The sequence below is a fragment of the Chanos chanos genome, chromosome 10, assembly GCF_902362185.1.
Source record: "Chanos chanos chromosome 10, fChaCha1.1, whole genome shotgun sequence".
NCBI classification, from domain to species: domain Eukaryota; kingdom Metazoa; phylum Chordata; class Actinopteri; order Gonorynchiformes; family Chanidae; genus Chanos; species Chanos chanos.
The window spans coordinates 4,465,841-4,480,841 of NC_044504.1; the positions used below are offsets into that span (position 1 = coordinate 4,465,841).

The 15,001-nt window shown below is 44.2% G+C and overlaps 1 protein-coding gene across 1 annotated transcript in view; it reads right to left on the reverse strand.

The window, feature by feature from the left end:
- Positions 1 to 12,643, reverse strand: part of LOC115823134 (E3 ubiquitin-protein ligase SH3RF3-like) — a 119,238-nt gene extending 106,595 nt beyond the window's left edge. Inside the window, exon 1 of the mRNA XM_030787154.1 lies at positions 12,281 to 12,643. Coding sequence (XP_030643014.1) covers positions 12,281 to 12,643 — 363 coding nt within the window. The remainder of the gene's footprint in view (positions 1 to 12,280) is intronic.
- Between the last annotated feature and the right edge of the window lie 2,358 nt (positions 12,644 to 15,001).

The window sequence follows — 15,001 nt, forward strand, 5'->3', positions numbered from 1 at the left end:
AACTGTCTGGAGATTATTGATGGTAGACAGCCGACAATGGCATTACATCATCACCACTCACAGATAAAAATCTTTATTTTACCTCCAGGTTTGAGATAAAGCCTCCATATTTCTATTTATTCCCCATGAATTCAGTTCTGAGGTAAGACATAGGGAAGGAAAACACACACACACACACAGACACATACACACACACAAGACAGAAAGAATTGCCACTATCTTCGAAAATAAAATAATAATAACAGTAAACAATACAGCTTCAGCGATTCCTCATTAACTTAATTGTGTCCAAGACACGACTAGAACGGAGAGGAAGAGAGCACCATTAAATGAATGAATGAATGAGTGAGCAGACTCCAGGGGTGGTCTTGTGGGTATTTTTATCCTCATAGTGTCAGGTGCCAGGGATCAGTTTACAGTCACAGAATGGCTTTGAAGCAGAGGTGAGTCAGAGTTTAGCAAGCCTGTACACGCAAATGTTTACCTAGAGACAGCCCAGGAAAACAAAGCCACTTAAAGAGAGAAAGGGACAAAAAAAAAAAAACCTCAACCGATGCCACTGTTTAATCATGAGGCTCAACGGAAAAAAAAAAAAAAGTCAAATAATATTAAGATGTTTATATGAGGCCAAAGGGAAAATAATGAATTTTAATCATCCAGTTCACTGAAAGGACAATATAAAAAAACCAAACTTTTCAACTTTTACCATTTCCCAAAAAACTTGTGTAAATCACCAGTCTCTGGGAAAAACATGTCAGTCCGGGGTCTCAAATCAGTGGGTGTCTAGCTGATATTAAAGCTCGCCATTAGCATGTAGCAGGTAACGCTAGTTGGATGTACTAGCATAATGGTGGTGGTTATGGTGGTTGTATGGGGGGGGGGCAGGTGTCAAAGAGGAGTCTGATTCAGGGTAAAAGATGAAGTAGTTCATTCAGGGAGACAGTCTTACCACATCCCTCCTCCTCCTCCTCTTCCTCCTACTCTCCAGCTGTCCTCACCATGAGAGCCAAGGAGCAAGCCAACAGTGGAGAGGAAAAACAGAGCAGCCCCCGCCATCCAAAAAGACTTCCAGTGGCTGTTCCCTTCTGAGGTTCCACAAGATAAACCTCAGAACTGGATGTGCTGACACACTCACATGTCTCCTCGGGACAAAAACATACAAAAAAAAAAAAAACTGTGGTAAACATCCGGGGCGGAATTCTCCACTCTCACTGTGAATCACCAGATTCAAAGCCTCTCGAAAATAAATTAAAAAATGAACTAACATAGTTCCAAGCTGTGCTGGAGGATGTCTCTGGCCAAAATTCGTTCAAAAATCATTAAGCGTTCAACAAAAAAGGAGAGTTCGCAAAGTCTGTAACAGTTCCATCGAAGGAATTCACATTTTCATTTTCAGACGGATGAGGGATTTGTCTGACAGCCAACTACGCTGTAGTCGATATCTTGCAAACTTGCTGTAATTATCTGCCGCAATCAAGACAGGTCTCTGATAAAAACCTCATAAATCTCACACCAACTTTTTTTTTTTTTTTTTTTTAACCTCAGCACATCCATCCAACCGTTCACGGAGCAAATGGTGGCCTCGTAAATGTTCAGGATGGTAAATGTGTACCTTAGTAGCCTCTCCCCAGGAGCCGTAGCTGTCTGCCTGCACCGGGGGCTGTAGCTCTTGGCCTGGATCCTGCACGTCGGCGGGTTTGATGAGGCAGGTTTTCATCTTTTTCACCAGACTAAACAGTCCAGAGGAAAACATCGGATTTCTTGGCCACCACAGGAAATGATTCACGTTGGCTCTCCGCGCAGATAATTGCCAACGGGAAGCACATAACCCCTAAATATTTGAGAGCAGTGCAGGGGAAGACAAAGTGCAGAGAAGAAGAGGCCCTGTGACTTGTCTCTTCAGTGTTTTCCTTGAAAAACCCATCTCTGCTTTCTCCTGTCTCTCAGACTTCCTTCCTCCTCTGGAGTGAGAAACTGAAATCTTAATCAGGACCAAACAGATTTAGATCTTTGCTTTTTTCTAGAATCATCTACAAGACTGCATTTGTGTTCATGATTAGACTCCTTTGTGATCCAACATCCACTTGTGATTGAAGTGAAAAACAAAACAAACAAGTTTTTCTTAGCAGTTTTCGTCAACGTTCCTTCAGCTGTTTCTTGTCTCATGTATCATTTCTACAAAAAAAAAAGTTCTGAAACTATGGTACAGTTTGACTGAAAGTGTTAGTCATAACAAAAAAAAAAAGAGCAAAAAACCAAACAACCTGCATGTAATTCATACCATATGCACTCACTCCGCTTCATTCTTGTGGAAACCTGAAGACATCTCCAAGAAGAAATACTTTCCACACCATGTCAACCTGTTTCTGACGTTCAGCAAAAAAAAAAAATAAATAAACAAATAAATAAAACGCCCATTGTTTCATGTCCTTACTTATCATCTCTCCCAAACTCACTAACAGTTTCTGTTACAACACCCCTGGCGGCAGACCCGCAGATGTCACGACGTCGGCTGCCAAATCTAGAGTTCGTTCCCAAGCCAGACCTCCTTTAATGACCTCATCCAACCCCTGCTGGACCTGTCCAAACCTCTCCTGGGGCGAGGAGGGAGCCCCACCTGACCCAGGCCTACAGCTGCCTGGCAGTGACCACCGACTCTGCCGAAGCCATTAACCCCTCTGACACCGCGGCCTCATCAGCTTTTCCATGAGACAGTGGCCCACTGCTTCTCATGAGTAAACATCGGCCTCTCCAACAGCTCCAGCGCTCCAAGGCCAGGGAGAAAGAGAACTGGCTGAGAGACCCAAGCACTCTCTCTCTCTGTCTCTCTCTGTCTCTCTGTCTCTCTCTCTCTCTCTGTCTCTCTCTCTCTCTCTCTCTCTCTCTCCCCGTCTCTCCCAGGGTTTCACTTTCAAAGGCAGAGAAGAAGAGGGTAAAAGCCAAACGCTCTAACAAAAACAAAAACACACTGAGAAACTCAGAGAGAGAGAGAGAGAGAGAGAGAGAGAGAAGGTTCTGGTCTCATAGTTAAGTAATCTAATCTAAACGTAATACTGAATGAGTTCCAATTTTAGCCGCAGAGGGGAAAAAAAAAAAAAGTCAGGAGAGGACTAAAAGGATTCCAGCCTCATTAATCTGGGAATTAAGGGTGGAGGCTTTGATGTATGTTACGGGACATTCTATTTGCTAAAGTGTGAAAAAATTAAAATTAAACAAATACGACACACGTTGCATATCTGTAATCACTCATTACCTCCAGATTAACACGATCCCAACAGTGGAACAGTGGAGAACATAATCCTCCTTTTAAGATTGCCAAACATCAACGGCAGATACGCCGTTATTATTTTAACGTTATTTTGGTCTCCATGGTGATAAATAATTCAGTTTTTTTTTTTCTGTTGGCCCTTTTTTATAGCGGAGCTGTGTGGCTAGCCTTTTTCTCACCCGTCATTTCCATACTAACAATAGTGTTTTGAGATGGGGGGGGATTCACCCCTGAACCCTTGCTGAACAAAAGCCAAACTCCACTGTGAGTCGGGATGACCCTGAATTGCCCTATCTGTGCACTGCCCACCCCCGGGGGAAAAAGAATTTAAAAAAAAAAAAAAAAAAAGGCAACATGCATTCTCCAAGGAAATGCTGGCAGGCACCCCCTTGTGCGTCTTCCTTCCTCTTCTCCCATTTGAAGTCCCGAGGTTACATCCAGCTAAAAGCCTTACGAATGTCCAAAAATGAGCATTTGCTTTTCCTTGTTTAACCAGTGATTGAAAATGACTTTTCTGACATGGTGTGAAGATTTTTCATTTGTATAAAACATGTTGCTGTGTTAAAAAAAAACGAAAAAGCTGAGAGCTAGAGCAAGATCTGAAGTTTCACTTCATCTCGTTTGCAGGATTTTCACATAAATGACACAAGTTTTCCATGATATATATTTTTTTTTTTACATTATTCATGGGACCTTGTTCATTTTCCTGATGTGAAGTAATTTTAAGAGAGCGTAGCATTATAAAACATTTTGTTGGGCACAGCAGCTCACAGTGAAAGAAAGCAAAAAAAAAAAAAAAAAAGAAATCATAATGTTGACAAGTAAGATCAAAAACTCTATGGACTGTCGTATCTAGCAAAATGGAATTCCACTGAGCATAAGATATAACAAAATGGAATTTATATCGTTATTACTCCATTTTCAAGGAGCGATTTGGCCTTAACACAAATGTAATGACAAGATGCGAGCGTGTCAGCCTGTCGCAGACTAAAGCCAGTTTTCTGTCTGCTCCATCTGAGGACTGTTACTGCTGCTGTCCTTTTAGCAGATAAATGACATCATCTTCAGCTCTTTCTTTTTTCTTTTTTTTTTTTTTTGATGCACAACAATGCAGGCGGAATGTAGATTAGCTTCATGAACCGGCGCTACAGCGGGGTCTGTTACGCCTGACAGCGGTGGATTAGCACTTCGCCGCTTTTTCATTAGCTCCGCGGCCCCCGAGTAAACAACCTGAGTGCTCATTAGGAAAACATTACATATTCCATTTATGAATGCCGTCAAACGCCGGCCGCCGCCGAGATGGGGCCAGTATCAAAAAGATGGGACTCCGCAGCCTTCCACAAAGAGCCTTGGCGTCACCAGAGACAAAGGGCCAGCTTTGATATATCCCTCTTTCCTTGAATTAATTTAGCCCCCTCAGTGTGAGGATGTTGTAAATGAGATTCCAACGTTGTTAATAAATTATGAGGTTATCTTACTGAACTTCGCTAATTCAAAGAGCTAAGCGAGACCTAAGCGCGTACGTGCTGTAGTTGACAGAGGCCGAGAGACGGCGGACGGACCGCGATAGCACGCCCGCCATCGCGCCGCATTAATCAGATGTTAAGTACGGAGCGCTCCGAATACACCATGGGTACGTCACGGAGCTCCTATCCGAGGCATGGTTGGACTTGGCTCCGTTTCTCTGTGCTGCCGGCCAGTGTGAAGTGTTTAAGAGTGACCGGACTGAAACAAGGCCAATCAGGCTCTTTTCATGACCTTTGGCGATAGCACATCTGACAACCTTTCTTTGTTGGCGTGAACTACGCCATCAATGATAAAACAACCAAAAAAAGATTAAGTCAGGCCAAATTATGTTTAATCTCTGTCCAGCTGACACATGCATTGCTAGGCTTCCACCCTGGTCTTGTTTCCATTGTTGCTTCAGCCAACCGCTCATCCTGAAAGATGATACAAAATTCGAAATGGCTGCAGTATTTCACACAGCGTAGGTGTGTGGGAGCAAAGGGGAGGTTAGCCACGAGGGCTCGTCTCTATACGCGACAGAGGATCCATGTGCCTTTTTTCAGTCTACGCTTCTGCCCACGCTGCGCTCCGCGCCATAAAAATCACGCCGGCCAAAGGACGAGATAATCTCCCCGTGTGAAGTTTGCCGTGTGAATCTGCAGCGTTGCTCAACGACTATCAAAAACTCTAATCCGTCCCGATTAACGCAAACAGCTTTGTGTTTTCCAGGGCCTGAATCACAGCGCCGTTGCCTGATCCTCTTCGAGAGTGCGTTCATCACTGTGGCACAACGTCCGCTCCATACAGAGGTGCGATCAACCCGCACGCTGAAATCATCACCTGCATCCCTCCATTAAGATGAATACATACCAAATACGCTCTCCATTGTCCCACTTTCCATCTCTCTCTGTCTCTCCTTCCCGGTCTCACTTGTTTCTATTGGACGAATGATACGCCCGCTATCTGAAACCTAGCTGACCCAGTGCAATTCATTTGGAGTAACTGAATAATTGATGACCAAGAAGTGGGCCCATAATTACTGGAAAATGCTGTGGTATTTTTACGAGTGTCCTGACTTGCAATGAGGCACTCTTTTCATGCTCGCAGAAAAAAAAAAAACCTTGCGCATCTCTGACCGTAACTGCTCACTTTCTAGGTAAACGATGTATTAGCTGGAATGCACCACCATTACCCATGGAAGAGCCCAGCAAGAACTTTAATTTGGTATTTCTCGGGCCAGCATTTCTCAGCAGTTTTCAGCCAAAGGGGAATTGTTTACCTCTCCGTGACAAATGAAGGAGCACTGCCTTAGAGAAACAGGAGCAATCACTAGAGAAACATGCTGTCAGCTGCCCAGAGTGAAACCGGCAGCCTCTGAAATGTTAAAGGCTGTAGTGTCAACAACAGAGGTCCTCTAGTGAAAGAATTCCACCTTTTCACCGCTAACTCGAGACTGAAAACTGCTCCTGTTCTGCCGATACACGAAGATCCCAAGGCTGAAAAAGAATTTGGATTGGCTATTGTGGTCTCCCTGGTGACAGAAGGAAGGCATTCTATTGTTGCCATGCTTACACAGTGCTCTTTTTTTATGCAAGTGTTCAACTGCTGACATTCCAGAATCCTGATCTGAGAGCTGCTATGTTAAAAAAAAAAAAAAAGAAGACAATGTAGTGAGGAAAAGAATCTCTCCCGTGTAAAAGCTGATCTGGGGTCAGCAGGTAGTGTGTATTCCCCCTGACAGGGAGTCGGTGTCAGCGTCACTAGCACATACCACAGCTCTTAGTTTTTATTCAGAGTTGAAAGCATACATTAAATTTTCATGGTCAACATCCTCCTGGATTCAAACATTAGAAAGCAAGCGATAAGAGAGGCAGACATCGCACGGTTTACTCTGCTTGAATCACCTGTTGTACTCATAAATGCATTTATACATATTCAAAAAAATCTTCAATCCAAAAGGACCACCATGGTTCAGAGTCTACATCTAATAGCTTATTGAAATAAATTCATTTTTATCTCCTGCTTTCCTGAATTATGATTAAAACTAATCTGGGACGAAACACTGTTTTGAATCCAGAAACTCCCATTTGGTCAAGGAACTGACAACTCACAAGATCGGAATAAAGTATTGGCCAGAAACATTTTTTTTTGTAGAATTAAAATTTATCACTTATGCTCCGATGGGCCAGAGCATACAGGTCTGTGTAATGACTTCTGGACGGCTCATAACTCAATACAATGGCAGGAGTACTCCGCCAAGGGCACCAGGGGTGGGTGTGTGGCTTCATTCTCTATGCCTGTAGTGCTAAAGAATATTAATGGAATTCTCAGGTTATCACTGCAAGCCCTTCTGTTTTACTGTTCCAGACTCCCTGCTCACTGGGGGTGTGTGTGTGTGTGTGTGTGTGTGTGTGTGTGTGTGTGTGTACTCTCTGTCTCACAGAGTTTCTGAGGGAGAAATGTGAGTGACTCAAAGCCTCTCCTCCCCTGGAAACCATGCTCCATTCTCTCTCTCTCTCTCTCTCTCTCTTTTTCTTTCTTTCTTTTCTCCCTCTGCCTGTGAATAATTTTGATCTCAAACTCACCACGAGACAAAATCTGAAAATCCTGTATAATAAACGTTATATCTCGGGCTGCCGCCTAATCGTCAACCAAACAGTTAGTGAGAAGAGTCTTAGTCCACCAAGTTTTCATTGGTCAGTTAGTCGCAGATAAAAAAAAAACCCCTCATACTCCATTCGGAAGCCGCACCTTGTCGTTAAAAGGTTATTAGACTATGTCAGGCAGGAAACCGTCCAAAGTGCGACATCATTTCGAGCGTGTAAAAGACGACCCCATGAGGGTGACACGCAAACTCCACACGCAAAGATTCGCCTATCATTCGTCGACCTCAAACATGACTTATCATCTGAAACATGTAAGTAGCCTAACGTTATTATTCCATTATGCTAAGTAATTAATGGCTTAATTGTGTGGCGGCCTGGGAGAACCCTGCGGATGTTGCTGCCACTCGGATAACTCAAACCCTATACTTTACCATGGCGTATACACAAACGGGATATTGTCCATTTTTAAGCATTGTCATTAACAGGCGGCTCACTTCCTGCACGCGCTTGTAAAATTTATATTTTAAAAGCTCGTTATTACGGTTTTGTATTTCTCTGTAAAGCAGCACAGTGTCCACAATGTCACTTACAATGTTCTCTCTCAGCCCTGGAACTCAAACCATTTTCTGTTACTCCCCAAAAAATATATTTCAATCATTAAATTAATATCATAAACGTGCAAAGACTAGTCGAATAATGGCTTGAACTAATGACTACCAGTCGACTAGGAAACTCTTTGGTTGAGGGCAGGCCTGTCTATATCATGTATAGGATGCACACACACACACAAACCTATAAACGTTATCTGACGCAAATTCTCCTGTGTTGTGTGGAGCAGATGTAGGGTAATACAGATATGAATGGATGAGGTGGTTGAGCCGAATGGTTTACATGTACGCTTTTTCTTTATTGCTCCTTATGGTGTGCTCACACTGTGAACGCCCGTGCGTGGTCTGAGGCAGGGAAGACGCAGCCGAAAGAGCGTTAGTGGTTTTCATGGGACGACGTGGTATAAATGCAGAGGGGAAAATGCATCAGAAATGCAGAGCAATGCTTAAATGAAGACTTCGTCCTCAGCAAGCGGTCTCATTGCTACTGTGTGTGTGTGTGTGTGTGTGTGTGTGTGTGTGCGTGTGTGTGTGTAAGTGTGCGGGTGTGTGTAAAGACTGAATGCAAAATCACACAGTCATTGGCTTCCACTGCTGCCTGTCGACCAAGCTAAAAAGGCAGACTCTTGAAAAACCACACAGGGTTCTGGGTGTAGACAAACAAAACTTTCTCTCAGCAGACACACACAGATAAATAAAGAATCAGTCAGTGGATGTATTAATCCCTGCTTACTCTGTCACACTCTGTCCCAGCCTACAAAAGCCTTCAGTGGGTGAGTTCAGTTGTCTTTTTAATGTCTGGCCAATGAAGTGTCAACTTGCCATGGTGAATAAATCGCTTTAAACGGGGACGTGAATTACATGTTTAAAGACAGATTTGCACGATGCTGAAGATTTCCGTCTCACGTCCAACCTCGTTACGATTCCTGACTCAGGCTGCGGCAGCGCTTAAAACAACGTTCCTGCTGACATCACCGACGTGCTGGCATCCCTGCCCCTGTCCGTCACAATACATTTTCCAATCCCCCCCAGCCACGGACCGACAGATCCAATCCCGCGAAAAATCAAAATCCATACGAGGAACACGACACAGAAAGAGACATACAGCCAGTTCCGGAACGTTCCGCGTGCTTGTTGCGCTTCTGAGCCCGTTTGCAGAGCGTTTGGGGGCGGCGGAGGGCAGCATACGTGCTTCATGCAGACGTCGGTGGAGAGGAATATCTCCATAACGACAACTGCTTGCTCCTGTGCGGGATCTGAACTCCTGTGCCCTACCACGCACGAGCTGTCCTACTCTCAAGACTCAATATCGATCATCTTTTAGAGCCGAAGGATGGCGCATATATATGCAACACATAAAAAATGTGTTCCATATGCACTGCAGTGAAGACAGACGTGCCCAGGGTGTCAGTAAAGCCTCTGAGAAAAGCGTTGGCACAAACTTCTCAGCTTCTCATAAAGCGACTCTTCCGCTGTCCCCAGACTCCAGTGTGGATCTGCACAGTGTCCACAGACTTTGCAGAGAAGTTTTACCGTGGGCTTGCAACTAAAAAAAGATGACTGAGAACTAGAACCCCCCCCCCCCTTTTTTGTGTTAACTTATGGTTCAGACTGAGTTTATGCTCACTTACCTCTTGTTCTGAATTCACTCTGTTAACAAGTTCGCTTCTTTTCCGTCTTCATTGCAGCGGTGACACTATCACTGGGATGACCATCTTCCCCCCACCCCTCCCCTTCCTGAATGCATTGCTTGGCATTTTTCTCTGGTAAAATGCCAGATTTTAAACTGCTACACTGCACAAGGGGCAGTGACATAGCAGACCTGAGGCTGTAGCTGTCGGGAGTAACCACGGTAACGCCGCTCTGGTGACGCTACATCGTTACAAAAGGCAAACGTGAGGTCAACCCTCCAACGAAGCAGCGACTTTCAAAGCAGATACACACGCAGGCATTCTACATGGTTACATTTTACATGAGCGTAGTCACTCCGTTTTTATCTTTATACTCCCACAGGACACACTGGGTCCTGCAGCCACTTACCCGTCAGTCTCGCCTCCGCTTCAGCCCCACCCCCCTCCTCGAATGGGAGGACAGTTAGGGACAAGCGTGACAATCATTTGTTGATTTATCATTGGCGGAGAGAACAGGCGCCTTTGTTTTTTTTTTGCCCTCCAGGCCTGTCAACCCAAGCTAGCGCGCACACACCCCAACACAACAACAACAACAACAACACGCTTGAGTACACCTCTTCAGCTTTATTCCGACAGTCAAAATAACTGCTCCGCACCAGAAATAAGGGGGTTCTAAATCTGTTAACTACCGCCCTTTTCTCTAAACAAATTCACCTCCGTCACTCATTTTAAACCGAAGGGGGAGCGACTCCGCCGCTTCCCGAGCTCAAAAAAAAAATCACGAAATAATGACACAAGCCCTCTCTCTGGATCCTTCTTTGGCTAAAAAGATCGTGCGGGCATTTGCGTGTCTGTTTCTGTAGCTTACGCTGTGGTTTCTTAAATGTCGAATAAGTGTCCAGTAAAATTCAGTCTTTGGATAAAAAAAAAAAAAGAAAAAAAAGAAAAGAAAAGTCAATGCAGTGCAACAAGATGCCAAAACTTGTCAAATGGCAGGACTTGAGCCGTAACACGCTGTCAGAAACAATGATGCGATGAAATAACAGTTCCCTTGAAATCTGAGATGCTTTCAAACATTTTAAATGGTTATCAAAGCAGCTGTCAGAGCAAAGCACATCAGGCCTGGTTCATTCTGCAGAGTCAGCGTGGAGTTGCAGGGCCTGCGGTAGCTACATCTCCTGTCTCACAGCTTTCTTTTGAAGCAACCGAAATGCAAAAAAAAACAAAAAAAACGCAGACAATCTCTAGGGTTTGTGAAATAAATAAATAAATAAATAAATGAAAATATAAAAAAAATCTTGAATCTGGCGATTTTGTATACTGCACTGCAACCACCATAGGTCTTTTTAGGACATTGTTACAATTGTCAGTCAGAAGTTCTTGCATATTGTGTGTGTGTGTGTGTGTGTGTGTATTTCTGTGTTATCAGTGGCCCCAGGCTGGCTTTGCCTGACATCAGTGGTCCTACAGTATAAAAAGCCTCTCTGAGCTGTGTCAGCGTATTCCTCTCATTGACCTGGCCAGGCAGTATCTACACATTAGTACTCACTTTCAACTTCTGCCACAGTATCCTAAGAGAGCTCTGTGAATGTGTGTGTGTGTGTCTGTTTGGGGGGGGGGGGGGGGGGGGGGGGTCTCTAAGCTGCCGGTGTCCATAGACACTACGACCTCACAAAAGGCCAAGCCAACAATGACTGGGCAGTCAAGAGCACTCCAACATCCAACCACAGCAAAGCATTCAAGGAACCATGGTAACAGTGGAACATCCAGACTCTCCTGGTAGTTTCACGGCTTATTACAGTGTCAATAGACCACAGAACAGCAAGAACTCCCTGAAAGATCTCTCTGATTACACACACACACACGCACAAAAACTTACACACTCAGAATAGAGGTCATTTTTCATTAATCTACAAAAATACAAAACCACTAAACATTTCAATTAACTGTCTTTCTCATGTTCTGTTACTATTACACACGCTCTTCGAATCTTTAAGCTTTAATCTTTAACCTCTGGATACTGGGACAGATGAGACAGCGAGAAAGATACTAAAGCTTGCGAGGCCATGGATCTCATGAAAAAAAAAAGCCCCGTGTCCAGTCCTCGGTTCTGACACAGCTCCTTCAAGCAAGGTACAATTCCTGTTGTTCTCTGAACCGTGATACCCGTTCTAGCCATTTTCACGCTAAATGCAGATATGGACCCAAGTCCAAAACTGTGAATTGGTAGTGCGATAGGATATCCAAAAAAGCACTTTCTTTAGAGATGTTTACGCTATCGAATAAGTAACACAATGCTGGTGTATACAGAAACCTTTTGAGATGGAGTCCATCTCTTTATCGATGGTGCTAGTCTCTGTGTTAGTCCAAAACACGGAGAAGCTGTCTACCATATCATCGGAGGGGCGAATACATAACATACGTTTTTGACAAACAAACAAACAATAAATAACCGGGCTGGACACTGGGAAAGGCAACCAGTGTCAACTTTAAATAAGTGTTCACTACGATGCTTGTCAGGCTAAATCTATCGTCGGAGAAGTTAAATGACCGTTTTGTTTCTCGAGCGCAATAATGACGGATATGCTACTGCACGCACAATAATACTAAATCAAAGAAACAGATGTATGACTTTAACATTAACAAGTTCTTTGCACAAACCTTGACTGGGGAGCTGCGAGTAGCAATGGGCAAGTCTCGGACTGCCGTTCCTGGAGGTGACGCTGAAATCCCTGCCGCACAACCAAGCGATATCCCGGTCAATGATGGTCTTCCACCGTTCCTTGGCCGCTGTTTAATCCCGTCCAGTAACCTAACCAAGAGAATGTTAGCTGGCAAATCATCTACGCCGCAGTCCACCAAGATACGACACTCCGGGCAGCGTAACTCGTTGCGGGAGCTGACGATGTTTTCGAGGCAACGGCGGCAGAAGGTATGCTGGCAAGGCAGTACTTTGGCGGTGGTGTCAAGCCGTTCCAGACAAACGGAGCATTCCAGTAAATCCAAAAGCGACGACTCGTCCATTTTAGTCAGATACGTGTTCGATAACCGAAGATGGGTTTTCTTGGTCCACGTACAAAGGTACTAGAGACAGTGCAGCACATAGTGGCTGCCTAGCGAACACGAGAGAGCGAGGGAGAGGGAGAGAGAAGTCCCTCCTCGACTGGAGCTGCACAAACGCGATCTGTTTCTCTCACAGCTGTCCAGAAGCAGTGAGGTCACACACTACATCAGCGCGCTGAAATCGCTTTCGTACGCACGGCCAACTATGAAAACCCACCGCGGGCGAATCACAGCAATGCTTCTAAACAACTCATCTGATAACCCTTTGGAAACGAGACAGTACGCGAATATTTCAGTCTGCAGTGAAAAATGATTGTAAAAGCATCCAGTGTTATACACTCACTGCAAACGCGATGACCGTTAATTTTTGAACATGAAGTTTCCCACGCTCACAGTTCCAGTTATTTTAAAAAGGAGCCGTCAAAGGGCGACCTGGCAGTCCTGATTTAAAATAACAACGGAGATCTGTAGTGTTGTCCGTCAAAGATTAATAATTCAACATTTTCAGATTTCAAAGTTCATATTGTAATCATCGTTAATTACAGCAGTGTTATGACTCATTTGACTAAATAGCAAATATTTCCGCTCTTTTAGATTGAACTTCAATTTTTCACCATCGTGTTCTGACGTAAAAGTCGTTGGGTGTTTAATGCGTTCCCCTAGCTGCTCCTGCTGAGTTTCAAGAACAAGTCATAAGCGTTCTTGGCTGGAAACAGTGAGCGCATAAGGATCAAGGAGTCGTTTATTCAAATTTTGGACTCTTTGTTCCCAGACATTAGGACGCTAATAATACCTCTGAATGGCCGCACCCAGTGGAACGTAAAATTGACGTGGTTCTGTTAAAGTAAGAATATGATGCTCGCACAGTTAATAAACATGTAAACAAGCGATCTTGTCTTTCACAGACTCCTCTTCAAGATTTCAACTCTCAGGCACTGGGATACATCAAGGCCAGTACAGGGGCTTATACACCCTGTGTGAGAATAGTCTATTGATCCAGATGACAGAATAGGGGAGCAAACCACTCAGCGTTTGTATAATATCGTATGGGTTTTTGTTGTTGTTGTTGTTGTTGTTTGTTTGTTTGTTTCGTCAATATTTATAGGTGCTTTCATTTTCTTTCAATAAAAAGTAGGAAGGGTGTTTCTATCATTGCCCAGTCTAATAACAGGCACATAATGACCAGCGCTGGTGCGGGTGGCTTAGCAATTCAAAATTGTGAGTTTTTCACTTCACGACCCACGAATACGTTTCTCTTTTATTGCACTGCCACCTAGTGGCGAAAGTAATTTAACGGCCTTTCTCGGTTTTATGTAATCCCGAGCAGCAGAATTTCCCACGCCAACACATAGTGGATTTACAAATTTAGAGATTCCCCAGCCAAGTTCTCGTAAATAGTTGTCAGTTTACAGACAATTATCGTTTTATAACACCTTCTACGCAGTACGTGACCATTTGATGGGGCTACTTCATGAATGGAAAGCGCGAATGACGCAGATTGATTTTTTGAAAAAAGCTTTTGATTCATATCAATAGAGCCTGAACCAGACATAAAAATGGCAGCCTCGAGCATAATTCGGGTGATATCGACCGGCGTTCTCATCTCTGATAGGAAATCTACGTCACTCTCATGAATGCAGTTTGAGGGGTAGCCAAGTTGTACCTAACAGGAATGCAGGACCAAGGGATCGTAGTATTTTAACTCAAGAGGCATAGCTCTCCTGCGCCCCCCTGCGGTGATGGATCTGGTTTGTCGCATTATATACAGTATGTTAAAAACCATGTGGGATGCGGGTGCGTTATCCTGAATGAATGAATCAAGATTTTAAATGTGGTGTAGTGTGCGTGGACAAGCGTGCTTGGTCCCATGAGGGCACATATACAAATACATGCATGCAAAGTACTTACCTCTACTGTTTTGGAGTGGTGTGTATGTCTATGTATGTAGCTGCATATGTGTTTCTCTCTGTCTCTCTCTGTGTGTCTGCACACAAGTATGCGTGAGTGATGTCTTTTGTCTTCCCACACAAACAGACAGACATACAGACACACACACACACACACTCACTGCACTGCAGTGCTCAGGTTGGTGTGTGCCTGTCACAACATGCCCCCCTCGCACTCAGTCCTGTCAAAAATAATAGCTCCCAGCATTTCAACAACAGCTCAGCTGCCAACTCATCCATTTAAGAAAATACTCCCATGTATAAAGCCTGTAGAATCAGAGCGGTTGTCATCCTGCCCTGCCATTGGCAGCCTGCTCCTAAACCACCCACGAAGAGCAGTAGCTCCGTGTAGCATTGCCCCAAAGCAATGATC